This window comes from Aspergillus puulaauensis, chromosome 5 (genome assembly GCF_016861865.1).
Source record: "Aspergillus puulaauensis MK2 DNA, chromosome 5, nearly complete sequence".
NCBI lineage: Eukaryota > Fungi > Ascomycota > Eurotiomycetes > Eurotiales > Aspergillaceae > Aspergillus > Aspergillus puulaauensis.
The window spans coordinates 3,804,413-3,821,483 of NC_054861.1; the positions used below are offsets into that span (position 1 = coordinate 3,804,413).

Genomic DNA, 17,071 nt, shown 5'->3' on the forward strand with positions numbered 1-17,071 from the left:
ACTTCCACGTCATTCCGGATCTATCCGCCGTCTATGGACTGGCGATGTTGCATAGAATACTCGGCCCCGATGGCGGAAACCCACGGGTCAGCTCTAGGGGCTCGCTTTGTTGCACCAGATGCAGCTGCTTAGTTGGCGTCATTATCGGTGGATGGTACGGAAAAGGTAACCACTCCGGCGATGAGTCTAGAATTCATAGTATGTGTGGGGGAGAGAGATGGTGCAATGGGCAGGTCATATTTTCCCTGCTATTATATACCAGGAGATAGATAGGGCTGCTCATCTAATATTCTAGTAATGAATTTGTATAACGTCTTCATCCCAGTCCGACTGCACGATGGGCTCACCAATACGGGAAGTTGTCCTAGCAAACGCAGTATCAGTCTGCTGAACGCCATTTCCACTTCCCAGCAAATCCGACGCAGTACTACTCAGCCCCCTCCGTTCTGAATCCAGCACCGACTGTTTCCGGGCCAATGTATAAAGCACCGTATCGAATAACCCGGACAATGTCATCATGGAGCCGGAAACGCAAAAGTATGTAATACTCGGCGTATGTCCGGCTAGGCTAGCCATGCGGCCCGCAGCGAGCGGAACGGTCAGGATTGTGTATATGATTGGGTATATGACCATGTAACTGGCGACGCGGTGCATATTGCGCAGACTTGCTCGGCGGCCTCCTAGGTCTGCGCACTCGGCGATTCTACGTCGCACCTGGATAAAGAGTGCGGCGTAGAGCAGGAGAGTGACGAACTGGGTGAGGAAGATCCAGAAGTAGTGTGTCCATACCCATAACGCCAGCTGGCCGGGGGCAATCCAGCACTATACGCTAAGTTAGTTATATGTAGGAGTGGTGGAAGTATGGAAATATACCCATGCGACCGCAGGAAGCCACGCCCAGCGACCAAGAACAGCGATTGGGATGATGAATAGCAAGATCCCGAATACCCAGAGGCTCACGACAACCGTCACGAACAGGCGATGGCTAATATGGTAGTCGCGCATCACGCGCAGTGCGGTGTACACTGCGATGACCAGCACGAACAGTCCGCTCATGGGATCCCCTATCTGAAGCCACACACCCTGGAGAAAGCAAAAGGGATTGTCTGCAGTCACGGCGTTTTTATCGAGCCAGCGCAGGCTGATCATGAACCCTAGACATTGTTGGGCGTCTGCCAGGGCGAGATTATAGACGAGGACGACGTAATGGTTGTGTCCGAGAGGGCGCTGGTAGTATTTCTTCCAGAATATGAACCGGTATGTAAGGAAGCAGAGCAGGGAACATGTTGCTAGCAGGGAAACAGCTGCAATGCATGAGACTGCGATAAGTCCTCTTCGCTGTTGCGCGCCAAGGGGGTCGATATCGCCTGGATCGGATCGTGATAGCTGATGGTGTGGCCTAGAGACACTGCTGGACAGGAGCAGCTGTGCAAGGCCTGACATAACGAGATTTGGACAACAGAGTAGAGGTGTTTCGCATCCTTATGTCGTCGCCTGCATGAGTACCTGCATGCCATTAGTAGGTTAGCCATGCCTCGTGTACCCAGGCGAGGCGAGAGCTTATCTTACCAACCTCAGGAATCTCCATGGCGTACAGCCTGGAAAAATAGTATTTGCAGATGGATTGACTTGCCAATAAACGAAAACGAGGCCGACTGGAAATGAAGGTATTATACGTCCGTGATGAATGACATCATCGGACGATAACCGGGGAACCGCGCGGGGTTGCACCGAGGGACAACTATGATATAAATACCAGCTCCACTATGATCGTAGAGGATGTGCGAGGAAATTAGGCCTTTTAGCCTAACCCACATGCTGTCGACATATCTAGTGGGCTGTCGCATATTCCCGTTTATCGACCCTTCTGCCTGTTATGGAGGCGACCTGAAATTATACTACCTGCGGAGAGGGAAATGGCTACTGTCTGGCAAGGCTACCTGGGTATTTTCTAGAACCTAAAGGACCTAAAGATGTCCGGACCGGCCAAAACTAGAAACAGTCTTGGTGCAGCGGACTTTATTTATTCACTAACTCGGTTGGGCACCTTTTGTTCCATCAGCCATGTGCATGATTCACAGTATTTCGATGCAGCTTCACGTAGTACAGGCTCTTTGAGATATACATTACTCTTGTTGAACTACATATATAATTGGGTCGGGCCCTCGCTTACGGCTTTAAGTGATGGCGATTGCTGTGAATGGCATTGCCCTAGACAATGCCCAACAGGGAATCCGGTCTTTTACTTCGGATACTCACGAGAGCCTCAATGTAGTTACTTCACTTCCCACGCTTTGATTTGTGAATTGAACAAGCACAAAATTGTAGAGATTATATATAAAGCTGCCTATTTAGTGTACACCTCGGACATGGTCTCCGGGTCATCATTAAACTCCTGCCTCAAGCCTATCCCACTTCTACACAGCTCAGTCATAACTACACCGTCAACATGTCTCGCCGTCTCCAGAACAGAATCTGCATCATCACCGGAACCGGCAGCAGCATGGGCCGCGCAGCAGCCCTAAAGTTCGCCCAAGAAGGCGCCATCATCGTCGGCTGCGACGTGAATGCGACCCGCGCCTCAGAAACAGATGCAGCAGTCAAGGCCATGGGAGGGACCATGACCTCACTAGCACCCTGCGATCTAACCATGCCAGAAGGATGCGGGAGGCTAGTCAATTTCACGATGGAGAGGCACGGCCGTATCGACGTGCTCTGCAATAATGCCTCGATGGCATACTTGGGATTGAGGGGCGGCGTCGTGGACGAACGCTGCAATAACAACTATAGCCAGGAGTTCAACCTGATCCACCTCATGACTCGGGTGGCGTGGCCGCAGTTGACGAGGGTGGGCGGTGCAGTTGTGAATATTGGCTCGATTGATGGGTTTGTGAGCCCTCTGCCCCAGGGGAAGACCAAAGCGGATGTCCTGGACTTGAATCGGGAGTTGGCTATGAAGGGCCGTGAGGCGCGGATCAGAGTGAATTATATCTCGCCTGGCAAGATACAGATGTACGAGACCGCGCCGGTTCTGCAGGATCCATTTCGGGGTGATTCCATGGCCAAGGTTATGCTGGGGAGGTATGGACGCCCTGAGGAAGTTGTTTCGGTGGCTTGTTTTCTCGCATCGAGTGAGGCTTCGTATATCACGGCCGCAGATATCAAAGTTGACGGTGGGATGACAGCTTGGTAGTGTGAGACTGTATATCTATGTCATTGTTTGGAGAGTACACTAGGACTATACGTCGGTTGAGTCATCCTTTTAGATATCCATTTCAATAGATCCTGATTTTCTTATTTTCTTAACTCTAAACAGGCTTTATCACCAAATCTGCAGGAATAACCGCTCTTACTGTAGTACAACTCGGTACTCGGTTCACTGGATTGCTGCGCTAGATCGGCGAGCAAGCGTAATCCCTGCTTCACCATGCGACCGTATAATATTCTGCAAGATGATCGACTGGATAATAGTGGAACGCGGGGTCATTAGATATTCGGCATTGTCAACGAGGGGCCACGTTCCCCAGATTACCAAACCAGGTCATTCAGGGGTATTGGCACGGCTCTGAAGATCATTGCAAAGTCAGGGCGGGGAACTGTTCGCAATCCACTTGCACGGACATTTGAGTTCCCTGTGCCCGGTTTATTACTGCAGCTTCCAGTTAGTCCCAATATCGCATCCCAATAGCGCCACCAGACCAGCTGCAGATCTCGAGCCAGCCCCTCCTCCGCTTGCCAGTCCCCTCGGCCCCTCTTCCAGCAGGAAGCCATCACATGAATTGGACTGGATGGCAATTGGCTTTAAATTCGCCCATCGCCTACATCTGCATCTGCAGCATCTTTGCTAAACCCAACTTCCACCATGACTGCCACGCCAAGTGCCCCCCCTGGTTCTCTTGGCAACCTCAATCCAGCGCAGGAGGCCAAGCTGCGCGAATTCTGGAATATTTTGCTCCAGAGCTGGGACACGAATGATGCAAAGCCCAATGGCACACCCAAATCCCCCACCGAGTCCACAGACACAGCGAAGAGCCATCGCAGGTTCTTCTCTCTGAGCCGCTCGCAACCCCAACCCACCGACGACGAGCTCTCCGCAATCCCACCCAAAATGCTCGCCTCACTCAAAAGCTTGAATACAGCCTCACCAGAGCTCAAAGCAGTCCAGTCCGTCTTAACCCAGATAAGCGGCGACCAGCTCCGCGCGGCGTACACCAGCAGCCTGAAACAAGACCACCCGGACGCGCTGCTTCTGCGGTTTCTGCGCGCCGAGAAATGGGACGTCCCCAAAGCGTGGATCAAATTCGCCAAGGCGCTGAACTGGCGCGCCAACGAGTTCCGAGTCGACGAGGAGGTTATCGCGAAGGGCGAAGGGTATGCCCTGGAAAAGGCGCGGAATGGAGAGGGGGAGGAGAAGAGCGATGGCGAGGGCTTCTTGGTGCAGCTGAGATCGGGCAAGGGCCATATCCATGGTGCTGATGCTGCGGGGCGTCCGATTGTTGTTGTGCGTGCGCGGGTGCATAGCCCGAGTGACCAGACGGCGAGGGCGTTGAATAATTATATTGTTCATTGTATTGAGACGTTGAGGGTTACGATGGTTCCGCCGGTGGACACGATAGTATGCTTCCTCCTTTCCCTCAACTGCGCGGTGTCTAATGCAGAGTACAGACGGTGGTCTTTGACCTGAGTTCCTTCTCTCTCTCTAACTGGGTAAGCTGGTTATATTGTTGGTTGGCATATGCAATTCTGATATATAGTTCAGGACTTCCCTCCGGTGAAATTCATCATTGAGACTTTCCAAGAGCATTATCCCGAGTCACTGGGCGCGCTGATCTTCTACAACGCACCCTGGATCTTTAGCGGTTTGTCCACCCTTCCTCTTTACGACTTTCTTGCAAATTCTGATCCAACTAGGAATGTGGAAACTCATCCAGCCAATCTTGGACCCCGTAGTCGCCGCCAAAGTCCATTTCCTCAACGGTGCCCAGGCCCTCGAGCAGGTGATCCCCCAGAACCGCATCCTGAAGGAACTCGGCGGCGCTGAGGACTGGGAGTACGAGTATATCGAACCGAAGGCAGATGAAAACGATAAACTACAGGACACGGCCACGCGAGACACCATTCTTGCAGACAGAACAAAGCTGGCGGATGAGTTTTTCGGCTTCACTGCTGAGTGGATCTCAGGGCCGGAGGTTGATGAGTCCGTGAACAGCAGTAGAGACCAAGTTATTAAGAAGCTCAGCGAGAACTACTGGACGCTTGACCCCTATGTGCGTGCTCGTACTATCCTCGATCGAACGGGTGTGATCAAGGGACAAGGGGAAGTCGATTTCTATGCAGATGCAGGATCGAAGACTCCCAGCGGCAAAGGGGAGAGTACTTTGGAGGATGCTAACGACCCGAGATTTGTGGAGGTGGCCGTTTAATAGAATATTTGTTCAAGCAATGCGCATGTTAAGTCAATTTATGACGCGAAATAGCCCTCGTTTAGAATCCTAGTCGCATATATTTTGGTGGCAGGCAGGCATGGAATCCCCGATAGCGCACGCCCAATTTTCAACTTACTACTACCCCTAACGTATCCGAAAAGCACTGTTATGACAGGACCCCGTCACTATAGGTTAACCTCATTAGAGCCGATTTCCTCCATGAGATCATCAAACTCCTGAGGAGAACAGGAATCCAAGTTCTTGCCATATCTGACGGACGGGAACAGCTGGATCGCTCGGACAAGCTTTTGTCGGATTTGTTCCAGTGTCAGACCATAATCCGCCTCTGCTACTTTATGCCATTCAGTTCCTAATACAAATCGTAAAGTCAGTACGTCCATTGCTTAAGTGTTAATCAGAGGAATATCGTACTTGCTGGGTCGAGATCATCCCATTTGAAATATTGATACTCCAGCGCCTTGGCTAGAGCGTATTCCTCATTAGCACGGATGCCGTCCTATTCATTTTTTAGTGCCGACACGCGCAAAGTGGTGTGTTGCAATATAGGCGGAAGTGCACCTACTCCGGTGACATTATGGCGGAACTTGTCGTCGCGTCTATGATTGCGGTTCTGAACTCCACTACAAATACTCAGCATCCTGACCATGGTCTCAGACTTATTCTTGGCGCACTAGGCAGTGGGATTGTGGACTTGGTATCTGTCTCCAAGTTCGCCGTCGCCGAGTTTGACGAGGAAGCCTCGATGGCCGCCCACCTTTCCAGATCAGCAACGAATAGAACAGATGGCCGGGTATAGTATCTGAGCTTACATTCGTATAGTTTCCCGGTGTCCGCGGGTCAGGGTTTACAATCAGATAGCAAACCATGGTGACAAACGCAACGTACGGCTAGCTAGGCGAGGACAAATAAACGCGGGAATCCCGAGGTATCAATATAAAGCAACGTCCGACGTGATAAAAGGTGCTCAACTTTGATCATATAGCAAGTAGGACGACTTCTGTTTAATAGTTGGGAATCCTTATTCCCCTCTTTCATCTCGCAAGGCTGAGGCTGAGGCTGGCGGCCGCGTCACCATGGACTTGGCCATCTCGAACAGACGGCGAGGCTGTCATAGGGGCTCTGTTGAGGATTTAATTGGGTGGTGAACCCACAAGGCTGCGTGCCCAGGGCGAAGGCCGAAGTTACGCCGTTCTTCCCCGTATATTTCGCCGGGTCTAGATTGGGGCTAATGCATACCTCCTATTGTTCTTTTTCTCTTGCCTTCCGGTTATCTATTCTATATTTACTTGAATGTGATATTTAGAAGCCAGCCATGCATGGTTCATGGTGTATCGATCTAACGTCTCATTATAATATCTCCTGGTCCTCGCACTATCATCTCTAGTCGACTTCTCTTATCGACAATGCATTTGACACGTTTGCTCGTACAGTAGCCGCACGGAGATTCCTCGAGAGAATTGCAACGCACTTTGGCGACTTTACAGAATCACACGCCCTTTGACTTCTCTTTGCAAAAAACTTCGACGGATTGGTTTTGGTGGGTATGCTTCTTGGATTTCCCCAAAGCTATCTAGCTGGCGAAACGGCGGCGCAGAGGAATCAGATACGGTTTGCGTTGAATGACAAACTTTCCTCGTTGTATGCTAGCCCACGAGCGAGGGATAGATTGAAGGTAGAGATCAATGAAGAGGCGATCCATCTTATGGGTCTGGCAAGTCCTGGATGACGAGCGCTGTAAACCACACGCGCCAACTGACTCGTATATATCCAAAGTAAAAGTGACACTTTTTGCCTCTCACGGTAAAGCGCAACATGGTAAGCCATTGGTGAGGCCGGATCATTTTTGCCCATTAGGCCGCCTGGGGGGTGGGACGGTGGAGATAATATTTCATGGCAGAGTTAACGATGCAACCGCCGACAAATCCATAAACCAGTAAAGTCAGACTGATTCTTTTCAAGTCACTTACCAAGCCATTCCGCCGGTCAGCAGAAGCCAATTATGAGCTCTGACACGTGAAAGTAGGAAGGGTAGCGCGGTATTATGCGTAGGTCGCGCCACGGTTATCGAAGCTGTAAGCTGCGGAGGCTGTAGGTGAGTCCTATATTCCCCCTTATCCACTGCTAGGCTTAGACCTCTACCTAAGCACCGATTAAGCGCCAACCGAATGCGCTGGCCATTTTTAAATCTCCCGGGACCAACTTCACTGGGCAATAGGAGCCCACCACGGTGTGCCACGGCGCTAACCTGGGCCAATTAGAGCTCTGGGCGGAACGCCATTGAGGGTTCCATGGCGTATTTGAAGCTGACTCCCCACCCCACCAAAGCACCACTTTCGATTTCAATCATCCCTCTTGCTACAGTTGGATCACAAAGACTATTATTTTATTCTAGCGTGCTTGCAGCCGTCACCAGAGATGGCGGATCCCCTTAGTATTAGTGCCTCGGTACTCGCTATTATTACCGCCGCCATTCAGTCGACAAACTCGCTTTGTGCAACAGTTGGCCGCTTCAAGGAACGCAACAAGACTCTAAGAAACCTACAAGACGAGTTGGAAGATCTTGCTAGGATCCTTAACTCACTAGAGCAAGCAGTCGATACTGACGCCGCTATATTATTGCTTCTCAAAGGCCCGGTTGAGCGATGCAGCCGACTATGCAATGAATTCGAGCAGTCAATGAAGGGCTTCAGTAGCAGGTCACAGATCGGTTTTCGAGACTGGGCAAAGATGGAGTTCAGGAGAGGCAACATCAGTGAGTTTGCAGAAACCATTGGAGGATATAAAGCCACGATTTCAGTTGGTCTTGGTATTATTACAATGTTGGTTATACCTCCCCGCCAACTCTCGACTGTACTAATATGTCTTATATAGGCACACATCTAAGGTCTCCCAGAAAGTCCTCCGGGAATACAATGAGATGGTCCAAGATACTTCCTACAACCTGAACATCTACTTGCGCCGAATCGACGAGAGGTTGGCGCGGCTACCTGGCGAAAGCACCGATCCATCGGTGGGAGATATAGATCTGGAAGACGAAAGGGAGGTTACCAAGCAATGTCTTCGCATTTGCGAAGATGCGAGAATCTATCTTGAGTCATGCACCAACAGAGAACCATCTTTACTCCAAGGGTCTCCTCCAAATGATTCTACAGAAGACATAGTACAGAAGCGCTTTGAAGCTCAGCAGATCACGCGCCAGGCCCTGGAAGAGAACCAGAAAAGCATTGCGCAGACAATTATACACCTCCAGGAGCGACTAGCAACCCTAGTAGTTAATGGAGACCCGGGAGATAGTAACGAGAGACAGCGGTTGCAGGAAGATCTCAACATATCAAAACAGTGCTTAGAGGTGTGCCAGATGGGCAACCAAGTTTCGAGTCAAAAGATTTTCCGAATTGGGGAGGTGGTTGCCGATGGCGACAGCGACCAGGTGGTAGTGACTACTCTGGCGGATCTATTTGACGTCAAGAAAGCGCTCTCTACAGGAAATTCGGCGCAGTTGGTGGGATCAATGGAGGGAGACAAGCTACAGCACTTGGTTACGGAGCGTTATAACAGTCGATTCGGGGCTGTAGTCGGTAGCTCCGACGCCGGTAACGCCAGCAACGCCGGCTCGAGAAGCTCACATGCTTATTCGCCTCGAGGGAGGCCTAATGAGCACACTCCTGGACTGGGAGCAAAGATGTATGTGCCGTCCTCCAACGAGACTAGGAAACGGGTAATGGGTGGTACATCAGAGTAGCAACGCTGTCGATCTCTTAAGACGATTCGGGACCCTCAGCTGAAGGCACCTGTTAGTTGTTCATTGTGCCGCATCCTTAGCAATCAAAGTAGCCATCACATTCACACACCTTACATTGTCTATTCCAGCCGTGCTTTAGGAACTTTCCCGGGGCCCCCGAATTTGGTACTAGCAAAGCTGCAGTTCTGGTTGTTTAAGAAAATGCTAATTATTAGGGGCCGGGGATTAAAATGTCTTGGACAGTCAGGTGAACGCATAATGCGGCATGCTATACTCAATTACTCCTGTCAAATCAGTATTATCCTAAAGTTTTAAGTAATGTGGAAATTCTACTTTCCCCAGCAATTCCATTATTCGTCCATTAATATTCAAGTCAGGCTTATCGGGATCGGGGTAGTTATGGAGATATTCATCCTTGTAGTTACATATTTAGTCATACTCAACACGGGAATTCGTGCTCCAAGTGTGGTGCATGGCCATTGAGCAATGTGCAGGCAAGCAACCCCCTGTGGACTTTGTAGTAAAGATGCATGGTGAACAAATATTAATCGGGTAGGCCTGGAGGTCACGGAAATGTTCCGATAGTCTGTAAAGCCGCACGCTCCTAATGGTGGAGCGACACACGCCAGGTAACGCGTAGTTGGGAGAAAGCAGACATTTTGCCAATTTAATAGGGCTCAATCCGCATTTTTCTTTTGCGCCGCTATTGTTGAATCCAAAGATCCCGTGGCAGGAAGCGGAAGAACTGTACCAGCCTCCATCCTGACAGCCTTATCTGCAGCTCCCACGATTGTGCAGGCCGTATTTTACGCGCACTGGCCTGGTGGCCCTACATCCGGGACTGCTCAAGGGAACATGGACGGTGGGGTCATGATAGGCTATAGGTAAATTCGATTCCCGTGGTTCAATCCCACATGTAGTAATTGCAGACATTTGAACTTTCTCGTATTCATTATCCCAAATCTCAACTGCTATTGAATATGGTGCCTGAGACGCTAAGCATAGGCATGGAATTTTCATGGCCCATGGCACAGAACACAGAATGCAGAGGTGGGCTGTCATGGAGACACTACAACGTATACTGGTACAACGGTGACCGGTCACCCATGGCATCCAACTCCTGGAGTGTATACCGAGCAAAGACATCCTCTTCTGGCATCCTTGCCCTCGCCTTGTTGATCCATATATACACGGCCTCAAGGACAAAGCAAGCGACAATCCCCGCCGCCACAAACCCCAAGCTTGTCCCAAACCCGGTTGGGTATTTAGGCTTCTCCTCATCAATGAAGATAAAGCCACTGATGATGCCTCCTATATTGCCAATGCACAGCATGAATGCGATCCCCATCGTGCGTTTCGTCGGGCCCGCTAGATTATTCAGGTTCCAAGCATTGCCGCACGGGTTGATGGGGTACAGCCCAAGGCAGGCCAGACAGACACCAATGTAGGATGCCGCGATGTTGTTACTGTCCGCTTTGCTAGCAAGCACCGAGTAGGCGATGATCACGATGAGCTGGGGCCCAACGATGAATGGCAGACGCCAGCTAAAGCGGTCGGCAAAAACAGAAGAGAGAAAGGCTGATAAGGCGCCGATGCAGTACGGAGGGATGGTCAGGAGCTGCGCCCGGGTTGCTGTGAAGCCCATGTTGCGCACGATTTGCGGCATGGTGAACTTCAGGGCGTTATTCGGCACGGTATTGGACCAGTAGATAATCCCGTGCATCCAGATCTGCCAGTCTGTTATAACCGCGACAAGTGCTTTCCGCGTGTCAGACCTACTGGTCTCGCGGCTGGCCGCTCGCCGGGATGGGTCTGCGCGCTGTCGCAGTTCGAGGTACCGGATCTCGTCTGGTTCAAGCCAGCTAGCAGATGCAGATGGGGTGTCTATCAGCCAGAAGTATGTTATTAGTCCTAAAATGACAGTAAATATTCCCTCGAGCAGAAAGATCCAGCGCCAGCCCTGAAGCCCGCCGACTCCGTCCATCTGCGCGATCCCAGCAGCCAGCATTCCACTGAATGCTCCGGCCAGGGCGGACGCAGTGTAGAACACTGCGATTCGGGTTTGCGTTTCGTTTGGGAGATACCATTTAGAAATTATGAGGATTGCACCCGGGAAGAACCCGGACTCTGTGGCTCCCAGCAGGATGCGGATTATCAGGAGGCCGCCGAAGTTTTGCACAAGACCGCAAAAGGTCATGACGAGGCCCCAGGCGACCACTATGGTGGCTATGTAGATGGATGGGCGCTGCATCTTGTTCAGGTAGTGATTGCTTGGGATCTCTGCACCGATCAGGTCAACAAGGCTTCTCGATCTGGCAGAAACGGTGGCGTACCGAACAGGATGTATGGTACATAAAAGATGCTGAGACAGGTCCTGTACTCCGAGTCGGTAAGGCCAATATCACCGACAAGGCCCTCGATCTTAGCGTTTCCTGCCAGTAAGATATCGAATTAGCATATACTGTAGTGTCTGAGAAGGCCCAACAGGAACTCACCTATGTTGCCCCGATCAATGAAAGCTAGAAGGTATAGAAGGGTCAGGCATGGCACCAGTCGTAGGTCGACTTTCCGAAGGATCTTTTTTCTCTTGCCCTCCGGGTACTCTCGAACAAATTCCAATTCTTCCCTGGTCAACCCCGACGAGTCACCGTGGTCCGCCGTGTCTTCGCTGTGGGTAAACGAGGGCTTACCACCGACCCCAGCTATATCAACATCCGATTTAGAAAGGACCATAGTTGACATCCCAAACGAAAAGGCAAACCTGGCTCAATAGGCTTGAGTGCTGTGCATACTCGTCCTATAATCGAAACTATATATAACTGACCGTAGCTACTCCGAGGGAACCCCATGGGGTCGGGCAGTGCCATGGGGTCGTAGTTGGAGTCGGATTTGTCCGACTTGGTTTCATCCATTGTAGGAGAAGCCCGAGATCGCTCTATTTCCCTCGGTTTCGCAGGGTGGATGGATTCACTCAATGTGCCATCCGTCGCCGCGAGGGTAATCCAGGGGCTTAATATAGAGCTGCCCGGAAGTCCAGCAAGACGGGTATCCTCGATACATCGGACGCCATGGGCAGCAATCACCAACCCGCGCACATTCTCCTCTACGGAGCCGGCAGCATTGGCGGTGTCTACCTGTATCAACTGCTCCAAGCAGGATGCAAGGTGACTGCGGTATGTCGCTCGAATTATGATACTGTCAAAAACCACGGATTTCACCTCTTCTCGGTACGGTACGGCAACATTGTGTATAGCCCGTCCGCCGTCGTTCAAGACGTGTTAGAATGTGTTGATCAGGTCTTTGACTTTATTCTCGTCTGCACCAAGTCGCTCCCGGGTAACAAGCCATCGTTACCAGAGCAGCTTAAACCCGTTCTCTCAGGTCGACCACAGACCGCCATTGTACTCGCACAGAATGGCATTGGGATTGAAGACGAAGTCGCCGCGATGTTTCCACAGAACCCCATTCTAAGCGGGGTGGTCTACTGCCCAGCGGTGCAGACTGGGCCCGGCACAATTGAGTACCCCGAGTTTCTTAATCTCCTGGAGCTGGGCACCTTCCCATCTACAGCACCGCATAGACATGCTGCGGAGCGTTTTGCAGATTTGATGATACAGGGTGGTGGGGGCGCGCAGGTGCATGATGATATCCAGGTTGCGCGCTGGTCGAAGCTACTTATGAATGCGGCATGGAATCCCGTCGGAGCGCTCACTCTGACGACTGATGGCGACTTCCTCCGAAATTCAGGTCCGTACGGGGACGATCTGGCTTGGGGTGTTATGGTTGAGATTGTTATGCTTGCAAGGGAGATGGGAGTTACGGGAGTTACACTTCAGGTGGCCAAGGAGAAATTTGCTATCGCCAGCAAACGTGCAGAAACAGGCACCGGGAGGGAAATGAGTATGCTACAGGATGTGAGGCAGGGAAGGTCATTGGAGGTAGAGGCGATATTAGGAAATGCGGTCAGACTTGCACGGGATAAAAACATTTCCATGCCTCGCTTGGAAACGCTATACGCTTTGACTAAAGCGAGGTGCTGGGCGCTTGAGAAGGAGGCCTCCAAGGTGAATAGATAGTAGCAGCATATTTGATATGAAAACTGGCGTATGAGCACTTCGAGCACAATTCCAGATGCCTACGCCTTTACTATCAACTTATCGAGGACCCAATATCAAGCCATATACAGCTCGTAATATGGAGTTGTATTGACACTTAAATAGCCTTCATGGGAGTAGAATCTTTAGTTTACACCATCAGAGCCGTTGATGTCTTGCCAGTCTTCCCTGCCGCCAATATACCTGAACATGGCTCTCACATCCAGGTCTTTGTACTCTGCATGTTCACTTAGCAATCTATACATATCAAGGCCACTCTTCCCAAGGACCCTCTCAGCACCACCTCGCTCCGCCATCTCGGTCGCCAACATCAAGTCCTTTAGCATAAGCGCCATTCGAAACCCCCCAACGTACCCATGACTGCTCGGACTATTCGGATCGACGTTGGGCACAGGGCAGAATTTATCGCAGATGGTGTTCTGAGCCGACCCAGCACCCAGCACCTGATACAGCTTCTTCGGGTTCAGACCAGCACGCATGCCGATGTTGAAGGTCTCGGAACACGCAATCGTCAGGATTCCAGAAAGATAGTTATTACAGAGTTTCGCTGCGAGGCCGAGAGAGGGAGCGCCACAGTGGATGATCTGCTTGCCCATCAATTGCAAGATTGGCCGAATGGCCTGCGCGGATTCCGCATCCGTGGCCTCGTCGCATCCGACGAAGAACGAAATGCTCCCCTTCTCTGCGCCAATTACGCCGCCGCTGACGGGAGCGTCGTAGAAACGAGCTGTTGGGAAACGGGCTGCAAGATGCTTCTTGACGCTGAGAGACTTGGCCGGGTCGATCGTCGAGCAGTCGATCAGGAGCTTCCCGCTCAAGGAGACTGTGCTGAGCGCCTTGTGTCCAGAGATGTAGACAGCCTCGACGTGATGACCCTCTGGGAGCATAGTAATGATGACATCGCTGCCCTCAGCCACGTCGGCCGGCGACGAGCATTGTATGATGCCCCTGGGGTGCTCGTTATATAGCGTCTTCATGGCTGCCTCGTTCAAATCGAAGACTCTCACACGCTCGCTCGAAGCAATCTTGCTTGCAATGTTGCTGCACATGGGAAGGCCCATCAGCCCAAGGCCAATGAACCCATATGTCCTGGAGGTCTCCGCAGCTGGCATTGTACTCGAGTTGTCGAGTGGTAATGGGGGGTTCATTGGACGTGGTTGGAGGAATCTGTATGCGAGCACCGCCTGCCTCTCCTTGGGCTCTCAGTAATATGTTATGGACAAATACGGTGACCACCAGCGACCCAACGCCGGCTATATGCGCAGTCGGGTCTGCCCGAGCGGGCAGTCCGATAGCATGCTCCTTACCAGTAGCGGACATGTCCGAATTTGCCCTGCACAGACTTATAAAGTTGCCGACCAGGGGTTCACCTTCGTTGGTGGCAGCTCGTTCATATTGCTTGCTACTGCAATCCTCCAGCTATTGCTCTCCCCCACGCAATTAACACCACCACCACCAAAAAAAAAAAAAAAAAGAATATGCCGATGACAATAATCCGCTCCTCTCGCCCAGCCGACGGCACGACGCAGAAAAAGGGCCCAACATTTACTGGCGAAGTGTGGTACGACAGCGTCCTCAACAAACAGGAAGAAGGAATCACCATGGTGACGGCAACATTTACGCCCTGCGCCCGCACGCACTGGCACCACCACGAGGACGGACAGGTTCTTGAAGTCAAGGCCGGCTCAGGCTGGGTATGTGATAAGGGCGGCATTCCTCAAAAACTCGCTGTCGGGGATATCGTATGGTGCCCGGCTGGGACTACGCACTGGCATGGTGCTGATAAGGGGAGCATCCTGGTTCATCTGGCTATAAGCCGTGGAAAGACGACGTGGTTTGAGCCTGTTACGGAGGAGGAGTACGGTGTCAGGTTAGAGGGATGTCTGAAACAATAGTTGCGGCTTGCTGGGCCAAGCGTCGATATGGATATTGAAAATATATCTTTGAACGATATTCCCTCAGAAGGTACCGATATACATTTATCCTGTCCTGTTTTGCCATTCAACAAATCATACCAATCGAGTGTAAAGCCGACGATGTAATGGTAAATATTCCAGAATGTCGCGGAAGACTTATTGTAATGGCATCTGGGTTCTGTAATAGATCAACACCGAAACTGTACCTTTAATAGACGCAATGTTCTTACCGAATCACCTGCTGTCCCGGTCTTCTGGATGTTCTCAAGTATATCAGCCAGACGGTCAAGGTAACTATGTTTCCGACAAATTAAGCGGACAATGGCAAGTGCCGTTTGAATATAATGCGGATCAGGAGCGCTACCACGCAATAGAATGCGGTACCTGGCTGGATGGCCGAAGGATATGAGTCGTATCATGACGGATACAAAGGTCGTGAGTCCGGTTGTCCAGGGCAGCGTACAGCCATTGCTCACGATAGCCTCCGTTCGCTGGAGGTGAGAAATTGCAACATCCTCGAATTTTGGTGCAGAATCTATTCCACCACAGACGATACGGCGTGCTGCGTGTGCAACCTGCAGGTCCCTGGAGACGATGTTGTATAGAACCATCGAAGGCTTCCAGGCTTCTTCATCGGATAATCCTCCGCTGATGTCTTCCTGTTGCTGTAGATCGTCGTCCTGGAAGAGGACGTAGGCCATGTTCCAGAGAGATACTGGCAAAGACTGAGTATGATTCTCTGTTATACGAGAAGGGATCTTTTGATCGAATTCTTCATTCTGGATCGAAACTGGTAGACCCAGCGTGCAACTGACCCAACGATCCAAGAGATACGCACTCCAAAATAGAGAAGCCCCATCAGTACTCGCGGCTTTCGCGGCTGTTCTGCTGTGTAGACCAAGCTTTATACATGAGCGCACGACTAATTCAACCAGATGCCACGTGCTTCCACACCCATCCTCCAACAGCGACAGGATGGCCAGCAGGATGAGAATTCGAACGGTATCCTCGGACTCCTCGTAAAAGCTGGGCTCGTTGTAAACCTCCCGCCAAAGCCGAGATGCAATAGTGGCGTCCAGCAAGGTATCTGGGCTGGGGAATACCGCACCAATAGCAAGTGCCAGGCGCAAAATGCATTCCTCGCTTTTGGAAGCGGACTGCTTCTTGTTGAAACATTCTAGTGTGTTCTTCAGCTCCCCGAATTCCAGGATTGGAAACGTCGGACTAACGTACTCAACGTATCGGTCCAGATATGACGATAGCAGGTCCATTGGCAAGTCGGATAATAGATCTCGGCCGCCAGAGCACACGTTCGCAACCGCGAGGCCCTTGCGGATTCTCCTCCCGGGGTGCATATCCAGGGTACCATTTTGGAGCACTAGTGCACGCCTAAGCATGCGCGTCAGGTTATAATTCTCGTGGTCGTACACCGTGGCGTTGTTGAGGTCGGCCAAAACCCCGAGACCTGGCGTCTGCATCTGCACCTCTGTGGGTTGGAGCAGCTCCCGGGCTTCATCCTGTGTCCTGATAGCCGGAGTGACGTGTTCGGTTGACCCAGGTGTCGCATATATTCGATGGTCCTTCTGCTCGCCTCCCGCGTCGGCAATCCGCTCTTCAAGACGGGCAACTTCGGCCTCGAGATCCGAAACAGTCCTAGAATCATGTTAGCGTTGCACTGCCGTCTGCGGATTCAAGACCATACTGGACTACGACGTGGGCCCCGCTTATCAGGGTCTCCCTGCTGCAGGCTGCGTTCGCCCGAAGGCAATGCGAGCATTTTGGGATACCTCGGTTGCACTTTCTAGTCGTCAGAACTGTGGTTGTATTGACGCGATGAGAGCAATTATACAA

General features: G+C 51.4%; 10 protein-coding genes across 10 annotated transcripts; 5 read left to right on the plus strand and 5 right to left on the minus strand.

Moving 5' to 3' along the window:
* Positions 1-291: 291 nt before the first annotated feature.
* APUU_51471A (uncharacterized protein) lies at positions 292-1,443 on the minus strand (the record flags this gene model as incomplete). The annotated part of the gene is made up of 2 exons (XM_041706582.1): positions 292-822; positions 874-1,443. The coding sequence occupies 2 exons, from the start codon at positions 1,441-1,443 to the stop codon at positions 292-294; spliced, it is 1,101 nt and encodes a 366-aa protein (XP_041558954.1).
* A 1,006-nt stretch (positions 1,444-2,449) lies between these two features.
* On the plus strand, positions 2,450-3,193 carry APUU_51472S (SDR family NAD(P)-dependent oxidoreductase; the record flags this gene model as incomplete). The annotated part of the gene is made up of 1 exon (XM_041706583.1): positions 2,450-3,193. One exon carries the CDS (start codon positions 2,450-2,452, stop codon positions 3,191-3,193), a length of 744 nt encoding a protein of 247 aa, XP_041558955.1.
* A 669-nt stretch (positions 3,194-3,862) lies between these two features.
* APUU_51473S (CRAL-TRIO domain-containing protein) lies at positions 3,863-5,423 on the plus strand (the record flags this gene model as incomplete). Its single annotated transcript, XM_041706585.1, has 4 exons — positions 3,863-4,615; positions 4,666-4,707; positions 4,760-4,859; positions 4,912-5,423. 4 exons carry the CDS (start codon positions 3,863-3,865, stop codon positions 5,421-5,423), a joined length of 1,407 nt encoding a protein of 468 aa, XP_041558956.1.
* Positions 5,424-5,611: 188 nt separating this feature from the next.
* Positions 5,612-6,313, minus strand: APUU_51474A (uncharacterized protein; the record flags this gene model as incomplete). The annotated part of the gene is made up of 5 exons (XM_041706586.1): positions 5,612-5,796; positions 5,859-5,943; positions 6,010-6,067; positions 6,119-6,201; positions 6,257-6,313. The coding sequence occupies 5 exons, from the start codon at positions 6,311-6,313 to the stop codon at positions 5,612-5,614; spliced, it is 468 nt and encodes a 155-aa protein (XP_041558957.1).
* A 1,549-nt stretch (positions 6,314-7,862) lies between these two features.
* On the plus strand, positions 7,863-9,189 carry APUU_51475S (uncharacterized protein; the record flags this gene model as incomplete). Its single annotated transcript, XM_041706587.1, has 2 exons — positions 7,863-8,266; positions 8,319-9,189. The coding sequence occupies 2 exons, from the start codon at positions 7,863-7,865 to the stop codon at positions 9,187-9,189; spliced, it is 1,275 nt and encodes a 424-aa protein (XP_041558958.1).
* A 1,069-nt stretch (positions 9,190-10,258) lies between these two features.
* On the minus strand, positions 10,259-12,101 carry APUU_51476A (uncharacterized protein; the record flags this gene model as incomplete). The annotated part of the gene is made up of 4 exons (XM_041706588.1): positions 10,259-11,469; positions 11,523-11,621; positions 11,685-11,891; positions 11,951-12,101. The coding sequence occupies 4 exons, from the start codon at positions 12,099-12,101 to the stop codon at positions 10,259-10,261; spliced, it is 1,668 nt and encodes a 555-aa protein (XP_041558959.1).
* Positions 12,102-12,257: 156 nt separating this feature from the next.
* Positions 12,258-13,265, plus strand: APUU_51477S (ketopantoate reductase family protein; the record flags this gene model as incomplete). The annotated part of the gene is made up of 1 exon (XM_041706589.1): positions 12,258-13,265. One exon carries the CDS (start codon positions 12,258-12,260, stop codon positions 13,263-13,265), a length of 1,008 nt encoding a protein of 335 aa, XP_041558960.1.
* Positions 13,266-13,429: 164 nt separating this feature from the next.
* On the minus strand, positions 13,430-14,416 carry APUU_51478A (NAD(P)-dependent oxidoreductase; the record flags this gene model as incomplete). Its single annotated transcript, XM_041706590.1, has 1 exon — positions 13,430-14,416. The coding sequence occupies one exon, from the start codon at positions 14,414-14,416 to the stop codon at positions 13,430-13,432; it is 987 nt and encodes a 328-aa protein (XP_041558961.1).
* Positions 14,417-14,519: 103 nt separating this feature from the next.
* APUU_51479S (cupin domain-containing protein) lies at positions 14,520-15,199 on the plus strand (the record flags this gene model as incomplete). The annotated part of the gene is made up of 2 exons (XM_041706591.1): positions 14,520-14,682; positions 14,817-15,199. 2 exons carry the CDS (start codon positions 14,520-14,522, stop codon positions 15,197-15,199), a joined length of 546 nt encoding a protein of 181 aa, XP_041558962.1.
* Positions 15,200-15,376: 177 nt separating this feature from the next.
* On the minus strand, positions 15,377-16,997 carry APUU_51480A (fungal specific transcription factor domain-containing protein; the record flags this gene model as incomplete). Its single annotated transcript, XM_041706592.1, has 3 exons — positions 15,377-15,391; positions 15,451-16,873; positions 16,918-16,997. 3 exons carry the CDS (start codon positions 16,995-16,997, stop codon positions 15,377-15,379), a joined length of 1,518 nt encoding a protein of 505 aa, XP_041558963.1.
* Between the last annotated feature and the right edge of the window lie 74 nt (positions 16,998-17,071).